At 38.3% G+C, this 19449-nt stretch overlaps 1 protein-coding gene across 4 annotated transcripts in view; it reads left to right on the plus strand.

Moving 5' to 3' along the window:
- Positions 1-19449, plus strand: part of SLC12A6 (solute carrier family 12 member 6) — an 89921-nt gene that overhangs the window by 49942 nt on the left and 20530 nt on the right. For all 4 annotated transcript variants that reach the window (XR_005831914.1, XM_008702292.2, XM_008702293.2 and 1 more), the window contains 6 exons: positions 11286-11380; positions 12635-12766; positions 14028-14174; positions 15522-15576; positions 16855-16985; positions 17666-17907. Coding sequence is in view for 3 of the 4 variants with exons in the window: in XM_008702292.2 (XP_008700514.1) it covers positions 11286-11380; positions 12635-12766; positions 14028-14174; positions 15522-15576; positions 16855-16985; positions 17666-17907 (802 nt within the window). In the remaining variant the exon portion in view is untranslated. The remainder of the gene's footprint in view (positions 1-11285; positions 11381-12634; positions 12767-14027; positions 14175-15521; positions 15577-16854; positions 16986-17665; positions 17908-19449) is intronic.

Consider the following 19449-nt stretch of genomic DNA (forward strand, 5'->3'; position numbering starts at 1 on the left):
CAGACATCAGTCTCATTTGGCAACCTATATTTGCATTCAATTTTAAACTAACCTGGGAATTTATCCAGAGTCTTCTGGCTAGATTCTCAGGTAAGTTCATCCTGCTACCTTAGGTGCTTCCTCTGAGGTTCATTAGATAAGATTATATTCTCCTTTTTTCTCATGCTCTTTATGACTACCATCTGTGTCCCATCCTGAGTATCTTTCCTTTCCTTCTTTCCTTTCCTTTTCCTCCCTCCCTCCCTCCCTTCCCCTTCCTTCCTTGTAAGCTCTACACCCAACATGGGGCTTGAACTCACGACCAGAGAGTTGCATGCTTTACTGAGAAGCACCCCTCTGAGTATCTTTGTTTAAGCTACAGCCTCAAGATCCTTAAAAGGCTGGGTTATTAAAAAAAAAAAAAGTTTGCAAAAGATGGAAAGGTGATTTTTAAATTATATTTTCTAACCATCTTACAGAAAGGGCATTGGTAGCTTGAATTAAAATTTTGCCAGCTCTTGGGGCACCTGGGTGGCTTAGTCGGTTAAGTGTCTGCCTTCGGCTCAAGTCATGATCCCAGGGTCCTGGGATCAAGCCCTGTGACGGGCACCCTGCTCAGTGGGGAGATTGCTTCTCCTTCTCCCTCTGCTGATCCCCCTGCTTGTGCATTCTCTTTCTCTCTCTGTCAAATAAATCTTTTGAAAAAAATCTTGCCAGCTCTCAATAAAAGTCTTGCTTAGGAGCACCTGGCTGGCTCAGTCAGTGGATCATGTGACTCTTGATCTAGGGTTGCAAGTTTGACCCCCACCTTAGATGTAGAGATTGCTTAATAATAAAATCTTAAAAAAAAAAATCTTGTTTAGCATAATTTGGCTTGGTAGGTTAGAAACTGCTTCAGTTGCCTTGCCTGCTGAATGGAATTTATAATAGCATCTTTCAGACCTTCTAAATGTTGTTCCTGTCAATAGGGTGCAGTTATTTTAATGTATCTATTGTTCCCACTGACTCATCAGATTTCTTGTAAAACTCAGGGTCAGGCTGAGGTGCTGTATGGAAGAGTGAAACTGCTATTGTGGTAAAGATTTAAGCTGTATACTTACGATTTATGAACTCTGTGTGTGTGTGTGTAATTTTTAACTTAAAACATTTTAGTAAACAAGCAAATGAGCAGTGGGCCCTAGCATTTTTACAACAATTTTTACCAAAAATTGAATGAAAAATAGTTCCTCTTCCACAGTTTCTCTCAGGGAATAGGAAAACAAACACTCCCCAACTCAGTTTGAGGATTGCATAACTTTGATACCAAAACTTAGCAATGACAATATGAGACAAGTATAGGCCAGTCTTACTTTTGAATACAGATACAGATGTCTTAAATGAAATGTTTGCAATCTAAATCAAGCAATATATATTTTTAAAATTACCCCTGTGAGCACTTCGGGTTTCTGCTAGAAATACATGGTTTTAATTGTTTTTACTGTTAAAAATCAACGTACAAGGTGGGAGGAGGGCTAACAGGGTGATGGGTATTAAGGAGGGCACGTGTTGTGATGAGCACTGGGTGTTAATACATAACTAATGAATCATTGAACACTACATCAAAAACTAATGAGATACTGTACAGTGGCTAACTGAACATAATAAAAAAGAAATGAATGTATATAATTCAGTGTGTTAACCAATGGAGATTAGGAGCACCTGAGTGACTCAGTGAGTTAAGCATCTGACTCTTGATTTTGGCTCAGGTCATGATCTCAGGGTTGTGAGATCAAGCCCCGCATCAGGCTTGCACTGGACATGGAGCCCGCTTAAGATTCTCTCTCCCTCTCCCTCTGCCCTTTCCCCCCCACCCCTTAAAAAAAAAAAAAGATTAAAGAATGAATCATCTTAACTGATACAGGAGAAGAATTTCATTTGAAATATATCCAATATATAAATTCATCAATTCATATTGATACTTTAAAAAACTAATTGGTAACCAATTCATTATTCTGAGAATTGGTTAATAAAAGGAAAGAATGAAGTCCTTTAACAATACTAATGGGTAACCAAATAGTATATTAGAAGGAGTGCCTCTTTATACACAGTATTTCAGCTAGTAAATAAAGGAAGAATGATAGAAGAGAGTATCACCACCTTGTAATCCCTCATAAATTAATGGATTTAGTCATTAATTACCAACAGTTGTTAGTATCTCAAAAAGAAAGAAAATCCAATGACATGTACCTCCTGACAGAAGATCAAAATACCACTGTGAAGTTTTCCTGCCTCTCCCCTAAAAATACCGAATGTGGATAAGCCTCTAGACCTAATTAGCAATATATAGGAAATACAAAAAAACAGAACAGCATTTACACGGTATCACATGGATGTCATCATCAAAATCAGAAACTCTAGGGGCGCCTGGGTGGCTCAGTCAGTTAAGTGTCTGCCTTCGGCTCAGGTCACGATTTCAGGATCCTGGGATCAAGCCCTGTGTCGGGCACCCTGCTTCTCCCTCCCTCTACCTCCTTTCCCCCACTCTTGCTCTCTCTCTCTCTCTCTCAAATAAAATCTTTAAAAAAATATCAGAAACTCTACTGAACATATGACGTGGTTTCTTCAAATAAATGGTAAAGAAAAAAGAGAGTAAGCTATTGACTTAGATACAGCAGTCAGTTACAATGTTTGCCTCTCACTTGACTGCTTATTCAAACACTGTAAAATCAGAAACATAATTTATAACATTTTAGACAACCTTTCATGTTCACACAGTCACATAGTTCAGACCCAAACCTGTGCCAAGGGAAATTAAGTACATTTGCTGCTCTTGTTCTGCCTACCTCAGATCAGCAAAGACCATTTGACAAAATCAGGAGACTAAGGGAGGGATCTGAGATTTATTTATCTTAGCCCAAAATTGTGGTATAAGTGGCAAATTACAAAATGTAATGTAGAGCAATGTAGAGATAATGGCACCACAACAATAAAATTTTTATAAAGAGCAAGACAATTGATATACCATTTTTCTGTTTACAAAAAAAAAGTATGCCATAAAAGATGGAAGTCTGAAATCTGTAGTAGAATTAATCGCACTTTATCAGGTTTTGTTTGAATTGTGCAGTGAAACACCAGTAATGTTAGCATTATCTGGATAGTAAAATGAGGGGGAAAAAACCAGCATAATGATCTGATGGACTGTTTAATTCATAGCAGTATTGGGATTAGTCTCAGTAGGTATCCTCCAAAGGGATTCTTTTAGGATTCTGGATAATCCTAAGACAGCCCTAGGATATGGATTTGGTTCTTGGTTCCTGCAAAGTAAAACTTATTTACTATTCAGACACTCTAGAACTTCCATCCTTTTGAGATTTCCTGAGGTCACAGTAGTGATCCAGACTTCTGAAAGGCTCTACTGTTTATCTATCTATTTATTTATTTATTTTAATTTTTTTTTAGAGAGAAAGAGCATGTGAGCAGAGGGGCAGAGGGAGAGGGAGAATCTTAAGCAGTCTCCAGGCTCAGCACAGAGCCCAACACAGGGCTCAATCTCACAACTCTGAGATCATGACCTGAGCCGAAATCAAGAGTCAAACACTTAACCAACTGAGCCACCCACGTGCCACCCCCCCCTTTTTTTAAGAGAGAAAGTGAAGGTTGTACTTTTTTTTTTAAGGCTATACTTTTGAAGCAGTATGATTTCCCATCAGGAAGCTGAGATTGAGAGTTGATCCTTGCCTTTCCATTAACCACTCCTGATGAGAACTTTGTTTTTTTCCTGGAAAGGATTGATCTTCCATGATTGACCAGGAGCTCTGTGGAACCCTCACATTCCCAACGCCTCCGCATGTAGACCCTGATAAGACTATCTTGGAGGCATCATTGGTCTCATAAATGTAGGCAAAGTCTCCAGGGATATTCTTCCACCCCAAAAAATTAAGCAAGCAAGCAGAGTCGGGCCAGAAATATCTAGGACCAAAGTGCCAGAAAGTTAAGGTGGTTGCATTTGAAACTTGAGACTCCAGGGGCCCCAAATATAAAGGTGCCAGGGCTGTAGCAAGGGGAGCCAGAGCTGTCAGGACATGGCCTGGATCAGCAGGCAGCAGAATGGGGCAGGATTGTTCTGGAAGCCAGGTTTTTATAGCAACAATATTGTAAGGTTATTGAACCATCAGGGAAGTAGTGTGTTGGATCTGGGACTCCTACTCATATAACCCTCAAGAGGGATGAAGTGGTCCTGAGTCTGTGATACAAAACTATATTAAATGTCTAAATCAATAAAGGTGCAGTTAGGAAGATGAACATACCACTCAGGAATGAAAGACTGTTTACAGAGGACAAATGGAACTTGTAGAAAAGAAAAAAATAGCTATTGATATAAAATATAAAGGTAACCGATTAGAAGCAGGGAAAAAGGGGTTTGTGAACAGAACAGAAGCAAAACTACACCTAGACATATCTTCATAAAGCTGCAGAAACCTAAGAAAAGATGTTGAAATCAGTCAGAGAGAAAATACAGATCATCAAAGGGACAGCAGCATGACAGGAGAATTCTCAGTGGCAAAACAGATGACAAATCTTGTCTCAAAGTGTTTGCAAAGCTTTTATACATCCTGGAATTGTGCTTATTAGGCAGACACTCAGTAATAAGGTCAAAATACACAGTCGTTGCTAAATAAAAGCCAAGAACATTTTTCACCATAAGATTTGCTCTAAGCTAGCAGCTTACAACTGAGGACAGCTTTGTCCCCCAGGGGATATTTGGAAATGTTTGGAGTCTTTTTTTGATTGTCACTACTGGAGATGCTCCTGGCATCTAGTGACTCGCAGCTGGGGATGCTCTTAAGCAGCCTACAATGCGCTGGACATCCCCCACAACAAATAATTATGTGCTGAGTTTGAGAAACTCTCCTCTAAAGGAATTCTCAAGAAGGTTCTGCAAGTAAAAGTGAAATGATCCCAGAAGACTAGTACTCTGAAATGCAACAAAAATATTGAACAAATAAAATGGTAAACGTGGACCTTCACCCAAGTCAGTGCTGTCTCTATGAAATTTTTTAGTGTCTTATTTGTATAATAAAATAAGCTATTAGAAATATTGGACAGAACAGTAATATGCGAATCTAAGGAGAGAGACTAAAGTGTTTGAAAGTCTTTGTTGTTGTTCAGGAGGATGACAGACTGTTGTTTAAACTCACTTAACAGTTTGGGAGATTTGGGTTTTTTTTTTTAAGATTTTATTTATTTGAGGGGGGAGAGAGATCATGAGCGGGGGGAGGGATGGAGGGAGAAGCAGCCTCCCCACTGAGCGGGGAGCCTGATGCAGGGCTCGACCCCAGGACCCAGGGATCGTGACCTGACCTGAAGGCCCATGCTTAACTGAGCCACGCAGGTGCCCCTTTACAGTTTGTTTTAAGTAAAATATGTGGTAAAATTTCAAAAGTAATTACTGAAAGAATAGATACAGAATGTGGAAACTCCAAGAGGAGAGAGAACAAATGGAATAAGGGAAAAACAAACCAAAAATCCAGAGAGAAAAAATGAGAATGAATCCTAAAGAAAAAGACCAAATAGAAATTTTAAAATGGTAGAATCCAGTCTTAATCATATGAATTACTATGGTTGATGGACTAAATTTGGCATTAAAAAGACAGATCGTCAGATTTTTAAAAATAAAGCTATCTTCTGTTTACAAGAGATCTCCCCAAAACGTAAGGACCCAGGAAAAATGGACAGTTGAAAGACAGAAAAGGATATTGAACCAAAGGACAGCTGTATAGTTATTGTCATATTTTCTACCGTCTTAGAGTTTATTCTGCTCTCCCTCTAGCTTGCTAAAATAGGTACTTAGTTCAAATAATTTTTATTCTTTTTGCTTTGCTAATGTAAAACTTTAAGACAATAACTTTTCATTGAAGTGCTACTTTTGGTGGATCCTACAAGTTTCAATAGGTAATGTCCTTATTGTCATTTAATTTTTTGAAGTATTTTAATCTTTGATCCTTGTGTTGTTTTGCAGTGGATTTTCTCTAATTTCTAAATTTGGAAGGATTTAAAAATTTATCTTTTCACAATTCTAACAACTTTTGTTATAGACCAAGATCACAGCCTCTGCCCTTTGAGTGAGGGCTGGACTTAATGACACCTTTTAATTAATAGAAAATGGCAAAAGCAGTGTCACTTTCAAAATGAGATTACAAAAAGGCTGTGACATCTGTCTTGTACTCTCTCTCTCGCTCTCTTTGATGACTTGCTTTGAGGGAATCCAGCTGCCATGCTGTAAACTGTCCTATGGAAAGGCCCACGTGGCAGGGAACCAAGAGAGGCCCTTGGCCAACAACCTGGAAGAAAGTGAATCCTGCCAACAACTATGTCGGTGAGCTTGGAGGTGGATCTTCAAATGAGACCACAGTCCTGGCAGAGGTTTGATTGGAGCTTCATGGGAGACTGAAGCAGAGGAAGCCATCTAAGCCGTGCCCATATTGCTAGCCCATACAAACTGTGAGATAAAAAGTGTGCGTTTAAGTGACTAAATTTGGGAGTAATTTATTTTACAGAAGATAACTATAAACCATAGATATATGTTTAAATACTTTCTTGCGGGGCCTGGTGGCTTGGTTAAGTGTCTGACTCTTAGTTTCGGCTCAGGTCATGAAGTTTCGGCTCAGGTCATGATTTCAGCGTCGCGAGATGGAGTCCTGCTTAAGATTCTCCCTCTTCCTCTCCCTCTGCCCCTCTCCCTGTCTCACGCGCTCGCTCTTCTCTCTCTTTCTCTCTCTCTCTCTCTCAAAAAAAAATATTATACACTGTTTTCTTGGTGAATTCAACCTTTTGTTATGTGGTTACCCTCTCATCCAAAATAAAATTTTCCTCTTAAAGAAAAATTTGTCTGGTGATGATAAAACCATACCAGCTTTTTTTCGGTCAGTATTTGCCTGACCTCTTTACTTTCAGCCTTTGCATGTCGTTATATGTCTCTTGTAAACAGTGTATGCCTGGATTTTGTTGTTAGTAGTTTAAAACTGGCATGTGTGAATATTTACAACGTGGAAATTGGCTAATACTATAGGTCAGTTTTGTATGTGTGTATGTGCTTTGAACTGTCTTCTGTGACTCCAGTGTACACACAGTGAAAGCAGCATCTTTAACCGCTTTGTCTACTCCTGTATCCCCGGGACCTTTCCGAAGGCACAGAAAAGCAGATAGAATAGCATAGTGAACCTCCATGAAGCCATCACTCAGTTTTAACAATGTCGAGAATCTGTTTTCAAGCCCTACCTAATTTTTCCCTGGAATATCTTAAAGAAAATTCCAAACATCACACGATTTTATTTACGCTTTTTTTTTTTATTATTATGTTCAGTTAGCCAGCGTATAGTACATGATTGGTTTTTTATGTAGTGTTCAGTGATTCATTAGTTGTGTATAAGGTTTTATTTAAATATCTGTTTTAGAATTGTCTTTTTAAATTTGATTTGAGTCAGGATTCTAACAAGTTTCACACCTTGCACTTGATTGATGCGTTTTAAGTCTTAGTTTATGAAATCACCTGTTTTAGTTTATGCCATTAATTTTTTGAATAGGTCAGATTATTTGTCACATAGAGTTTTTCACATTTCGAATTTGATGATTGCGCCATCTTTGTGGTGATTGACATGTTCCTCCCCTGTTTTTTGTGAACTGATAGTTAGATTTAGAGGCTTGATTAGATTCAGTTTCCATTCTTTTGGTAGAAATACATCACAGGTTGCACAGTGTACTTTTCACTGTATTACGTTTTGTCCGTTTTTGGCGATGTTGAGCTCGATCATTGAGTTCCAGGTCACCCTGATCCACCCATGGTAAACTTATGTCTCAGCCTTTCGTCTAATGGTTTTAGCAGCTATTGATGATGATTGCCTAGATCCATTATTTCATTAGAGGTTGAAAATTGGTGATTTTTCCTAATTACATTATTCCATATGCATTAAATTTTTTTTGTTTAAATTCCAGTTAACAGACAGTGTTATATTAGCTTCAGGTGTACTGTATAGTGATTCAGCAATTCTGTACATGACTCAGTGCTCCTGATAGTGCACTCTCATCCCCATCACCTGTTGCACCCATCCCTTCAGCCCCCTTCCCCTGACAACATCAGTTCTCTATAGTTAAGAGACATCCCGATGCCAACAGACACATGAACAGATACTCAACATCACTCATCATCAGGGAAACGCAAACCAAAACTATAATGAGTCAGCAAAGTTAAGCTTAGAAGATAAAGCATAGCTCTCTGGGGGTGCATCTCTTTCTAAAAGTTGTAGTTAATGAGTGTTGAAGAAATTGAGGAATTTATTTAGGGATAGCAAGTGTTAGGACTGATGTGAGTTCCAATAAAAGTTAGGAGGAAGAACACCTTGGGATGCTTAAAACACATAGGGGCATTGTGTCCAGTGTTAGAAAAGTAAGACTTTTCCATCAATTTAAAAGAAATATTTTAAAAATCAGTTTATGTAGGGGACAGGGATGCCTGGGTGGCTCGGTTGGTTCAGTGTCTCTTGGGCTTGGCTCAGGTCTTGATCTCATGGTTGGGAGCTTGGGCCCCAAGTTGGTCTCCATGCTGGGTGTGGAGCCTACTTAAAAAAAAATCAGTTTATGTAGGATGGTTAGAAAGTTTGGGGAATAGGTAGTGGTGATGGTTGCACAACATTGTGAATGTAATGCCTCTGCTTTGCACATTTAAAAATGGTTAAAATTGCTAGTTTTGTTTTAAAATTCACCACAGTTTAAAAAATTAAAAATGTAATATACCCAAAACTCTAATATTGTATGCTTTAAGTCAATGAATTACGATGTCTAAATATATACAATGGAATATTATTCAGCTATCAAAAAGAACGAGTTCTCAACATTTGCTACAACATGAACGGCACTGGAGGAGATAATGCTAAGTGAAATAAGTCAAGCAGAGAAAGACAACTATCATATGGTTTCTCTCATCTATGGAACATAAGAACTAGGAAGATCGGTAGGGGAAGAAAGGGATAAAGAAAGGGGGGGTAATCAGAGGGGGAGGGAAGCATGAGAGATTATGGACTCTGAGAAACAAACTGAGGGCTTCAGAGGGGAGGGGGTGGGGGAATGGGATAGGCTGGTGATGGGTAGTACGGAGGGCATGTATTGCATGGTGCACTGGGTGTTATACGCAACTAATGAATCATCGAACTTTACATCAAAAAAAATTATATTTTAATAAAGCTGTTAAAAAACCAATCTATAGAGTTAAGCCAGAAATTTCTGTAGAAGTCAAGTTAAAGGGAACCGGTCTAGTCCTTGAAAACTGCCTTAAGCAGTTTGACAGCATTTTCTCTGGTACTCAGTAAATATTTTTTAAGTGAATCAATAAGCAAATGAAAAACAAATTAAAAAAACTACAGTGAGATATCACACCTGTCAGAATAGCTAAATGTAACAACACAGGAAACAACCGGTGTTGGCAAGGATGTGGAGAAAGAGGAACCCCCTTGCACTGTTGGTGGGAATGCAAACTGGTGCAGCCACTCAAGAAAACAGTATGGGGATTCCTCAAGAAGCTAAAAATAGAACTACTGTACAACCCAGCAATTGCATTACTAGGTATTTACCCAAAGGGTACAAAAATACTGATTCAGAGGGGCACATGCACCCCAATGTTTATAGCAATACTGTCCACAATAACCAAACTATGGAAAGAGTCCGGATGTCCACCCACTGATGACACACCAAACGGAATATTACTCAACCATAAAAAAAGAAACCTTGCCATTTGCTACAATGTAGACAGAGCTAGAATGTATTATGCTGGGTGAAATAAGTCAGAGAAAGACAAATACCATATGATTTCACTCATGCAGAATTTAGGAAACAAAACAGATGAACATAGGGTAAAGAAAAAAAAGAGAAGCAAACTGTAAAATAGACTGTGAACTCTACGAAACAAACTGAGGGTTGCTGGAGGGAGATGGGAGGGGATGGGCTAAGTGGGTGATGGGCATTAAGGGGGGGCACTTGTGATGAGCACTGGGTGTTATATGTAAGTGACGAATCACTAACTTCTCATGCAACTAATACTACACTATATGTTAACTCATTAGAATTTAAATAAAAACTTGAAACAAGAAAGAATATGTTGGTTGGTTTGTCTCTTTTTCCCTATGCTCATTTGTTTTGTTCCTTAAATTCCACATTTATTAGCTGGAATGTTTCTATGATGAAGAAATTTTCTTTAACTTTTTAGTTACCCTGAATTATAGTGGGTACAAGAAAGGTAGGATAATTGCTTGATTCTTTCCATTTATTGTTTCAGAATGTTGTTTCTTTAGTAACTCTGCAAAGGTGACTAATTTTTTTTAATATATTGGATATTTCACATATTTACATTTCAACTCAATGCATTATTAATTTTAGTGTTCATATTATCCCATTTTTAGCTAGCGGGGACTCTGTCAGGTTGGCTCTTTTGTCCTTTGACATGATCCAGTTATTTTGATAGCTTATTGGCTGTTTCTCAAACTTGTGTTTAAGGTTATTGGACTTTAAATTAATTTCTTTAACTTTTATATTGGTATCAATTTCCTGAATATTTAAAATGTTAGTTCTTAATGACATTTATATAATTTTATTTTCTTTCTCTCCTAATAAGGCAGTTATAATTATATATAACTCTTACACAAGAAAGAACCAAAGCTAAGGAAACACTCACACAAACTGTACTGTCTGAGGGAACCCAGTCTCTTTTTCTTTTATTTTTTTCATAGCTGGTTCACCAAATTCTTGTGGGTTGCCTCTTTTAACATAAAAAACAAAACGTGGTAAGGGTTTGTACAAAACTAATGCTTGGTTGCATGACCGAATGTCTTTTTTTTTTTTTTTAACCTAATGTCTCTTATAAAAGGTTGGACAGCCCTGGAGGTAGAGGACTTTTACTACTATTATCAATAGCAATAGTGTATAAAGTATACAGTAATAAACTGAGTAAGAACTCAATAAGTACTTCTTAAAAATTTTATTCTAGATTTTAGTGACTTTAAGAGTAGGGTCCTATTGGCTAGAATCCTGAAAGAATAGTGTTTCCAGAGGTCTTCATACTGTGAAGCCTTCCTATTGTTTACCTCTTTGAGATTTATTTTTCTCCTGTTCTAGAGGGAGCCACATTCTCTAAGGATGGCTAATTGAGTTCTCCCACTCTCAGATTAAAATTTGAATATGAAAAAGGATTCTGTTAATACAGAGGCAACATGAAGTTATTTGGTGCAGATACTTTTTTAATACCAATGAGAAACTAACTTGATTTCCTTTTTTTTCCCCAGATGATGGGCATAAGAAAGCTCGAAATGCTTATCTCAATAATTCCAATTATGAAGAAGGAGACGAATATTTTGATAAAAACTTGGCGCTCTTTGAGGTAATATTTGGGAGAAAACTAGGGCACAAATTTCAGGAACATAGATTTCAGGATAGCTGTTTTCTATCCCATTTAGTTTTAAAACAGTACAGGCTCGATAATTTTAAGAACTAATTGTTAAAATATAATACTATAACTTGTCATTGTAGTTGATTTACCTATGTAATCTAATTATCACGAACTAATAAGTAGCCATTAAATCAGATTTCTATGAATTGAGGAATAATGTTGACATCACAGGCATATGAAGAACTTGCTGTCTAATTCAGCTAGGATTTAAATATTTGCATTGGAATTATCTGTGAAGTATAAGATAGAGCTTTTTTCAACTCTGTGTTTGGGAAGACATCATTTGCCTTAGAACTACTAATCAAAAATCAGTGTAGAAAGTAGGCTGCTAGATTAAGAGGGCCCGTATGTCTTACTTAAGACCGTATGGATTCTGATGGGCTCTGTAGTTGGGTTGTTGAAAGGAGCCTGCTTTAGTCCAGCACTGCCTCTGTGTTTAGGTTTGGACAATGATGTGAGTGCCAGTTCTCTCTGTGTATCTGTTTTTTAAATGATACCTTTTTTCAGCTTCCTTCAAGAAAAGATCTGAAGTGAATATTTAGTTCAGTCACGGAAGTTTTTTTATTGAGCTGTCTGTGCTTGGTGCAATAAATAATAGCCATAAATGTTATTAGAATGTTAGTAGCCTAGGGCGCCTGGGTGGCACAGTTGTTAAGCGTCTGCCTTCAGCTCAGGGCGTGATCCCAGAGTCCTGGGGTCGAGTCCCACGTCAGGCTCCTCCGCTAGGAGCCTGCTTCTTCCTCTCCCACTCTCCCTGCTTGTGTTCCCTCTCTCGCTGGCTGTCTCTCTCTGTCAAATAAATAAATAAATAAAATCTTTAAAAAAAAAAAAAAAGAATGTTAGTAGCCTAAAGAAAGGGGCACTGTAGTTAAAGGTAATATTATCAATGTTTTTTTCAAGGTTACAGCTGTCTATAGAGGCCAACATGAGTTTGTTTTTACTGTAAAGTTAAACCATTAGAAAGAATGATAAAGCTTTTCACTTAAGAATTTTATAAGGATTTGTATACTCCTAAGTGATATTTTAATGTGGGAGGAGAATAAAGTCTCATTTATAAATTTTCTTAAAATATTTACCTGTGAAATATTTTCTCATTTAATTTGCAATTTTCTGGTAGAAGGCCACTTCGGTCCTTATTTCCAGTGTTCTTTTTTACTCATTTCTTCCATGTTTCTGGCTTTATAGGAAGAAATGGACACCAGACCAAAGGTATCTTCTCTCCTCAACCGTATGGCCAATTATACTAATCTGACACAAGGAGCAAAGGAACATGAAGAGGCAGAGAACATCACTGAGGGGAAAAAGAAGCCCACCAAGGTGAGGCCTTAAAATAACAAGGATAAATAAAAAGTCCCATATGTAAGAAAGGAGATATCCAGGGCATCACTCTGTGCTCAGTAACTGTTGAATGCTTGATCTATGCCAGGCAGTGTTTTGGGCAGTGGGATCATAGCAAAAACAGAACATATAATGTCCTGCTGTCATGCAGTCTAAATTCTAGTATGAGGAGATAGTTGTTAAAGTATGTATTACATGTTGACGATGGTCTAACAAAAATACAAGCAGGGACGGATGGCAGCTGCACTTGTGATGAGCGTAGCATAACATATGCAGAGACTTGTCAGATTACTTTGTGGTACACCTGGAACGAATGTAACATCGTCTGTTAACTTCAATAATTAAGTAATTTTTTTTAAAAAAAGGCAGGGTAAAGACACTGAAATTGGCCAGCAAGAGAGCCAGGGCAGAGAGGGGGTTGCTGTTGCAGAGAGGTTGGTCAGGGAGAGCCCTTTCTGACAGGGTGAGGTTTGAGCAGAGGCCTAAGCAGTGTGAGACAGTGAGCCCCCTGGTTGGGAGAAGAGCATTCCAGGGAGAGGAAGTGGCCTTCAGAAGAAGATTCACACCCATCTGCGGATGCCGTCTCTCTGGTGTGAAGTGATTAGGTTTTTCAAAGACTAAATTTCAGTTTTTCTCAAAATGAAAATGTGGAACAATATTAGAAGTTAGATCTCTGGTTGTGCAGGAGTAAAATGACCCTCACATCCTCATTTTACCACCTCATTTACCAGCTCCCATGAAGGGTTTACGCCAAATTCTGAAGGAAGTCCGTCAAATCATTATTCAATTTTTAAATGAAAAGGAAGAGCTAGGGGCACCTGGCTGACTCAGTCGGTGGAGTGTGCAACTCTTGATCTCAGGGTTGTGAGTTCGAGCCCTATGTTGGTTGTAGAGATTACTTAAAAATAAAATCTTAAAAAAAAACTAATAGCGTCAAAGAACAGAACATTTTAAATTGTTGGGGGTACACTTAAAAGTTTATGGTCAGATTCCCATGTGAAAACATATGGGGACCTGTGTAAAGTAAAAATGTATAATTCTAGGAATATTAAAAAGTATGGTGACCATTTATAAGATGGAGATTTTATAAGTGCCTCTTTTAAAATATTGATTATACTAATTATCTCTTTTATAAGTAATACGTAGTTAGGGAGCAAGTTTTTATATACAAATAAAGGGATAAAAGCATCTCTTCTAGATGCTTATATAATTTTTCTTTTGTCAACATCTTTCTTTCCAGACCCCTCAGATGGGTACTTTCATGGGTGTCTACCTCCCATGCCTACAAAATATTTTTGGAGTGATCTTGTTTCTACGCCTTACATGGGTCGTGGGCACGGCTGGAGTTCTTCAGGCCTTTGCAATTGTCCTTATCTGCTGCTGCTGTGTAAGTCCCCAGCTGGCCCCTAGAGATCATCTGGAACATTGCAGGAGCTCAAGATTGTACGCACTTGACCTGTTAGAGGCGAACACNNAGACAAGTAGGGAAAGACTCATGATCTCAACAGGAGACATTATTTTGATATTAAAATCTGAAGGATTTTCAGTTAATTAGTGTACATACAGTCTTTGCTGCTTATATGCATAATATGTGCTCAAAATTACAAAGGAAGACTTCTAGAGGAGGTAGAAGATACAGTCCTTGATTCAAAGAATTCAGAATACAAACCATTTGAGTTTGATAGCACCAAAGTTAGAAAATGATGATGGTATTACTGCAGTATTGTATTGAGGACCAAAACGGATTATTGTTTGGGGTGAGGGGTATTTGTTTTGTTTTGAAGTCTCATCTGTTACCCCTTCCCCAGAAATTCAGGTGTGTTTTTCAGGTCTTCTCCCCACTATTCTGAGAACATTCTGATCTTGCTTGAATTTAAACTCCTCTTATCCACATATCCCAGCCACATCTATCAATTTTATTATAAGTTGGTTATTATAGAAAAATTATTTTTTATTCAACTGCTGACCTCTTTAATTACTGTCATTCTTATACCCCCCTTGTGCGTTATGCTCGCCTGAGTGCTATGTAAAGCGGGGTAAGAACACCTAGTTTGTATCATTAATAATGTAAAATTAATAGTACCACCTTTTTTTTTTTCTGTTTCTTAGTCTTAAAACTTTAGTGCCATGTTTGGCTCCTTGATTGCCCCTCACATCTAATCAGCTACGAAGATCAATCCAGTCTCCCTCTGAAATCTCTTACATACAACCCTTCCTTTATATTCCTGTTACTAGCACTACAGTCCTTCCTTTTCACTGAACTGTAATAGGCTACTGACAAGTCGCTGTGCCTTCATCTGCACCCTGTCTGCCGTCCGTTCTATACTGTGCTGCCACCATGTAGTGTTTCCAAAATACAGTTTTTATTAGTTCAGAAGTCTGCAGTGTTTCTGCTCCTTACTGAATATTGTTCTTGTAATTGTAGCTAGTGCTTAGTCAGTTTCCAGTCTGTTCTCCAAGTTAACTAGGAGACCAGGGTGAGATCAGTGGCTCCCACTAGCACCTAACCTCCTGCTTATGATGTAGAGGCATTTTAACAATACTCAGAATAACAGTAATGTGACTAGTGCAATGAGTTGAACCATATCATCTCATTTCAATACTATTAGGTAAGGGAGCCAACTCCCTCCATAAAAGTAGGAAGAGTTAATTTTTCAGAAAGTGCTCTGGGGCCCACAGACGGGAAAATAGTACAGAAATCAGTAACAATCTTCTCCTTTCACTTCCTTTACAGACAATGTTGACTGCTATCTCCATGAGTGCCATTGCCACTAATGGAGTGGTGCCAGGTCAGTAGGCTAAGATTGGATTTCAGGGATTGTCAACGACTACTGTATGTTTATGCTATAAAGTCAGAGGTGCAAGCTTCTGAGGACTAGAATACTATTTAGTCTCTTGGTCATAAACATTCACATTATTTGGCTTTAGGATACATTCTTTAAAAATCTCTTTATGTTATAAACCAAGGGAACCCTTGCTCACTGTTGGTGGGAATGCAAACTTGTGCAGCCACTTTGGAAAACAGCATGGAGGTTCCTCAAAAAATTAAAGATAGAAATCCATACAGTCCAGTAATTTCACTGCTTGGTATTTATCCAAAAAAAACCCAAAAACAGTAATTCAAAAAGATAGATGCACCCCTCTGGTTTTGCTGCATTATTTACAATAACCAAGATATGGAAGCAACCAAGGTGCCCATCAGTAGATGGCTGAATACAGGAGATGTGGAGACACACACACACACACACACACACACACACTCTCTCTCTCTCTCTCTCTCTCTCCCTCTGACCAGAATATTATTCAACCATAAAAAAAGAACAAAATCTTGCCACCTGTGATAACAGAGGTGGATCTAGAGATCCACTTTATGCAAGTGAAATAAGTCAGACAAAGACAAATACCATATGGTTTTACTTATATGTGGAATCCAAAAAAATAAACAGACAAAAAGACTCATAAATAACAAACTGGTGGTTGTCAGAGAGGAGAGGATTGGGGGTTGGGCAAAATAGGTGAGAGGGAATAAGAGGTACAAACTTGCAGTTATAAAATAAGTCACGGGATGAAAAGTATAGCATAGGGAATACATCAGTAATATTGTGGTAACATTGTGTGGTGACAGATGGTAGCTGCACTGTCAACGGTGTGCGTAATGGGCAGAATCTTCAGATCGCTATGTTGTACACTTGAAACTAATATCACCATTTATGTCAACTATACTTCATTAAAAAGGAAAAAACCTCCTCATGTTCTAAGCTGGAATTGTTGATTTGTATCGCCTTCTTCTAGTTAGAATATATTTTCCTGGCTGTGTCATGCTGTGGTAAATACCCTTCGATGCTTGTCTGGGCCGTACTGACAAGTCGCGCTCCTTTACCTGGAGTGTTAGATGTGCGGTATATCCTACCGTGAAGGGTTTATCTTTTACTTCCCACTAGCAAACCTACGTTTATCACAGAGTTTTAAGAAACTTGAAACATTTACTCTTCTTATTAATGACTCGTTTACATTCTTCTTACTGATGTACTTTCTTTATCCTGCTTACGTTCTGTTTTGTCTTTTAGCTGGGGGCTCATACTTTATGATTTCCCGGGCACTGGGCCCAGAGTTTGGTGGGGCTGTTGGACTCTGCTTTTATCTTGGTACCACGTTCGCAGCTGCCATGTATATCCTTGGTGCCATTGAAATTTTTCTGGTGAGTAATGGCTTAATTGTGGTCTACAGTGTAGAAAAGATAGAGATTTGGATTTATTTTGTTGTTTGATAGCCAAACTTCTGAGAGATCCACTGAGGAATCAATCAAGTGATTGACTGTTAACCTGTTATTGACTTCCCCTGGGGAAATAAGTCAGAAAGGTTGAGAGTATCCTTCGCCTGCACACTGCTTCCCTTCTGCCCATTCACCAGCACCCTACCAGTTCATCCAAGAAGTTAAAGTCTTGAGGCAAGACTTGCACTAATAGGGAAAGAGTAAAAGTTTTTGTCTTTTTTGATATCTTCATCCCGATGAAATAAAATGCTTTTCATTTCTTTATTCACTGGAATATTTTTTTACTACTTAAAATATCATAGGTAAGTAGGAATAATGAGGTAGGACTCAAGATAGTCATTGTAATTATTTTATATAGCCCTTTGTATAAATTATTAATGCTTTTTTTGCTGTTTCCTTTTGGAAATGTAGGTATTCAGAATAGCATGTAGACTTAAAAAAAAAAAAAGATAAATGATGTCCGATCTCTGTAGGAATTAGGTTAAGTCTCCAGTCATTTTCGGTCTTAGCTTTGCTTTCCTTTGTGAAAGCAAATGCAAACCACAGCAGCCCTTTTACTTGATGACTTTGAAATAACCTCATTTTCTACTTCTTTTGCTTAACAGGTGTATATTGTCCCCCGAGCTGCCATCTTTCGTAGCGATGATGCACTCAAGGAATCAGCAGCCATGCTAAATAACATGCGTGTCTATGGCACAGCCTTCTTGGTCCTCATGGTATTGGTGGTGTTCATCGGTGTACGCTACGTGAACAAGTTTGCCTCGCTTTTCCTGGCCTGTGTCATTGTATCTATCTTGGCCATCTATGCAGGAGCCATCAAGTCTTCTTTCGCCCCGCCACACTTCCCGTACGTGTCTGTATCTCTGACCAGCCATCGTTTACTGGGTAGCCATTGACAGTGTCTGGTGATGTGATCCTGAGCTTTCGCTCGTGGATACGCTCCCTTAGCATCTAGGCAGGAGGCCTCCCCGCCGACCTCTCATGTTGGTCCTCCACCTGTGTCACAGGCATAGAACTGGCAGCTCCCAGCATCATTTGGATATAGATTCTAGGTTTTTCTCAAAACCTCCTTATAATGATTGTGCATATTCGAACAACTATTCATGAAGGGATTTCGGATAGTATAGTTATTACCAGCAAGCTTTGTAAAGTACTTAAATTTTGGGTTCCTGTCATTAATAAAATATCAAGAGAATCAAAGAAACCGAAACTCCTACCTGAGGATTTGTAATTAATTAAACTTTTTAAGCTGCTGTTAATACCGTGGCAGACTTTCTAGTTGTAAAGTAAAGAGAAATAAGTGTCACATTGTTTGCATATATATCTATATCTAGAGACTGTATGACATACCATAAGTCGTGCAGGTACATTAAAGTGTAGTTTTTGAAGCAGTGATGGATTTGTACAGATAGGTGACTCTCCGGTCTCCTGTTCTCTGTTTGACCAATGGCATAGGGATTAGCTAGCACTAAGTGGTGTTTGTAATCTTGCTACAGAGATCGTCTTTAAAAAGTCATCTGGATTATCCAGGTATCAAACTCCTCACTCCTATGTTGATTTAACCTGATTACAGAAAAATAGTTTTTTCCGAGATGAAAAAACAGATCTATAGAGATTAAATGACTTGCCCCAAAGTTCATTAAATGGCAGAGCAAGAATGTGAACCCTTTGGTTTCCTAACTCCTGGTCCAGTATTTCTGCTATGCTAAATGATGTCAGTGATTGATTCCATCATCAATTTTTAGTCTGCTCGTTTAGGGATTGCAGACTAGCCAAAAGTACTGAAGGCTATGTTCTGGATATCTTAACTTGAGAAATTCCATTTTGCCTCAAGTTCTCCTTTGATGCTTTTCTTTTTTGGTGGGTAAAAGGTCATGATGTGTGGTATTTTCTTTAAAATATCCCAGTAGAACAAGACCAAATTCCCCAGAGGAATGCATGAATCCAGACTGGGCAATGTTGTGTTGTTGAAGCTGAGTAGTGGGTACATGGTTTGTTATGTACGTTTGCTGTCATTTTTGCATTTCTTAAAAAGTTGCTTTGTTCTTCTTGAGAGTTACTTTAACTGTGGGCATATTATTCTTTTGTTCATATTTATAGCTCTGGGTTAAAGAAAAAATTAAAATCAGCAGTTATTATTTGTAATGTCCTTAAATACCCTCACTCCCACTGGGTCTAGGCTTACGTTCAAAAATAGTTTCTCTTAGGCCATAGTGGGATGTGCTTTTTCTTCCAGCCAAGCTGTCTTTCTCGAAACAGTAGCCAGATTTTTTGACCTTTAGTGTAACATTTTCAAAGGGGTTGTTATGAATATAGGCTTTTCTAGGCCAAAAAGGGGGGGGGGTTTAGAAAGAACAAAAGGGCTCTAGGATTCTTTTAGACCTAACAA

Source organism: Ursus maritimus, unplaced genomic scaffold (genome assembly GCF_017311325.1).
Source record: "Ursus maritimus isolate PB19 unplaced genomic scaffold, ASM1731132v1 scaffold_35, whole genome shotgun sequence".
Classification (NCBI taxonomy): Eukaryota; Metazoa; Chordata; class Mammalia; order Carnivora; family Ursidae; genus Ursus; species Ursus maritimus.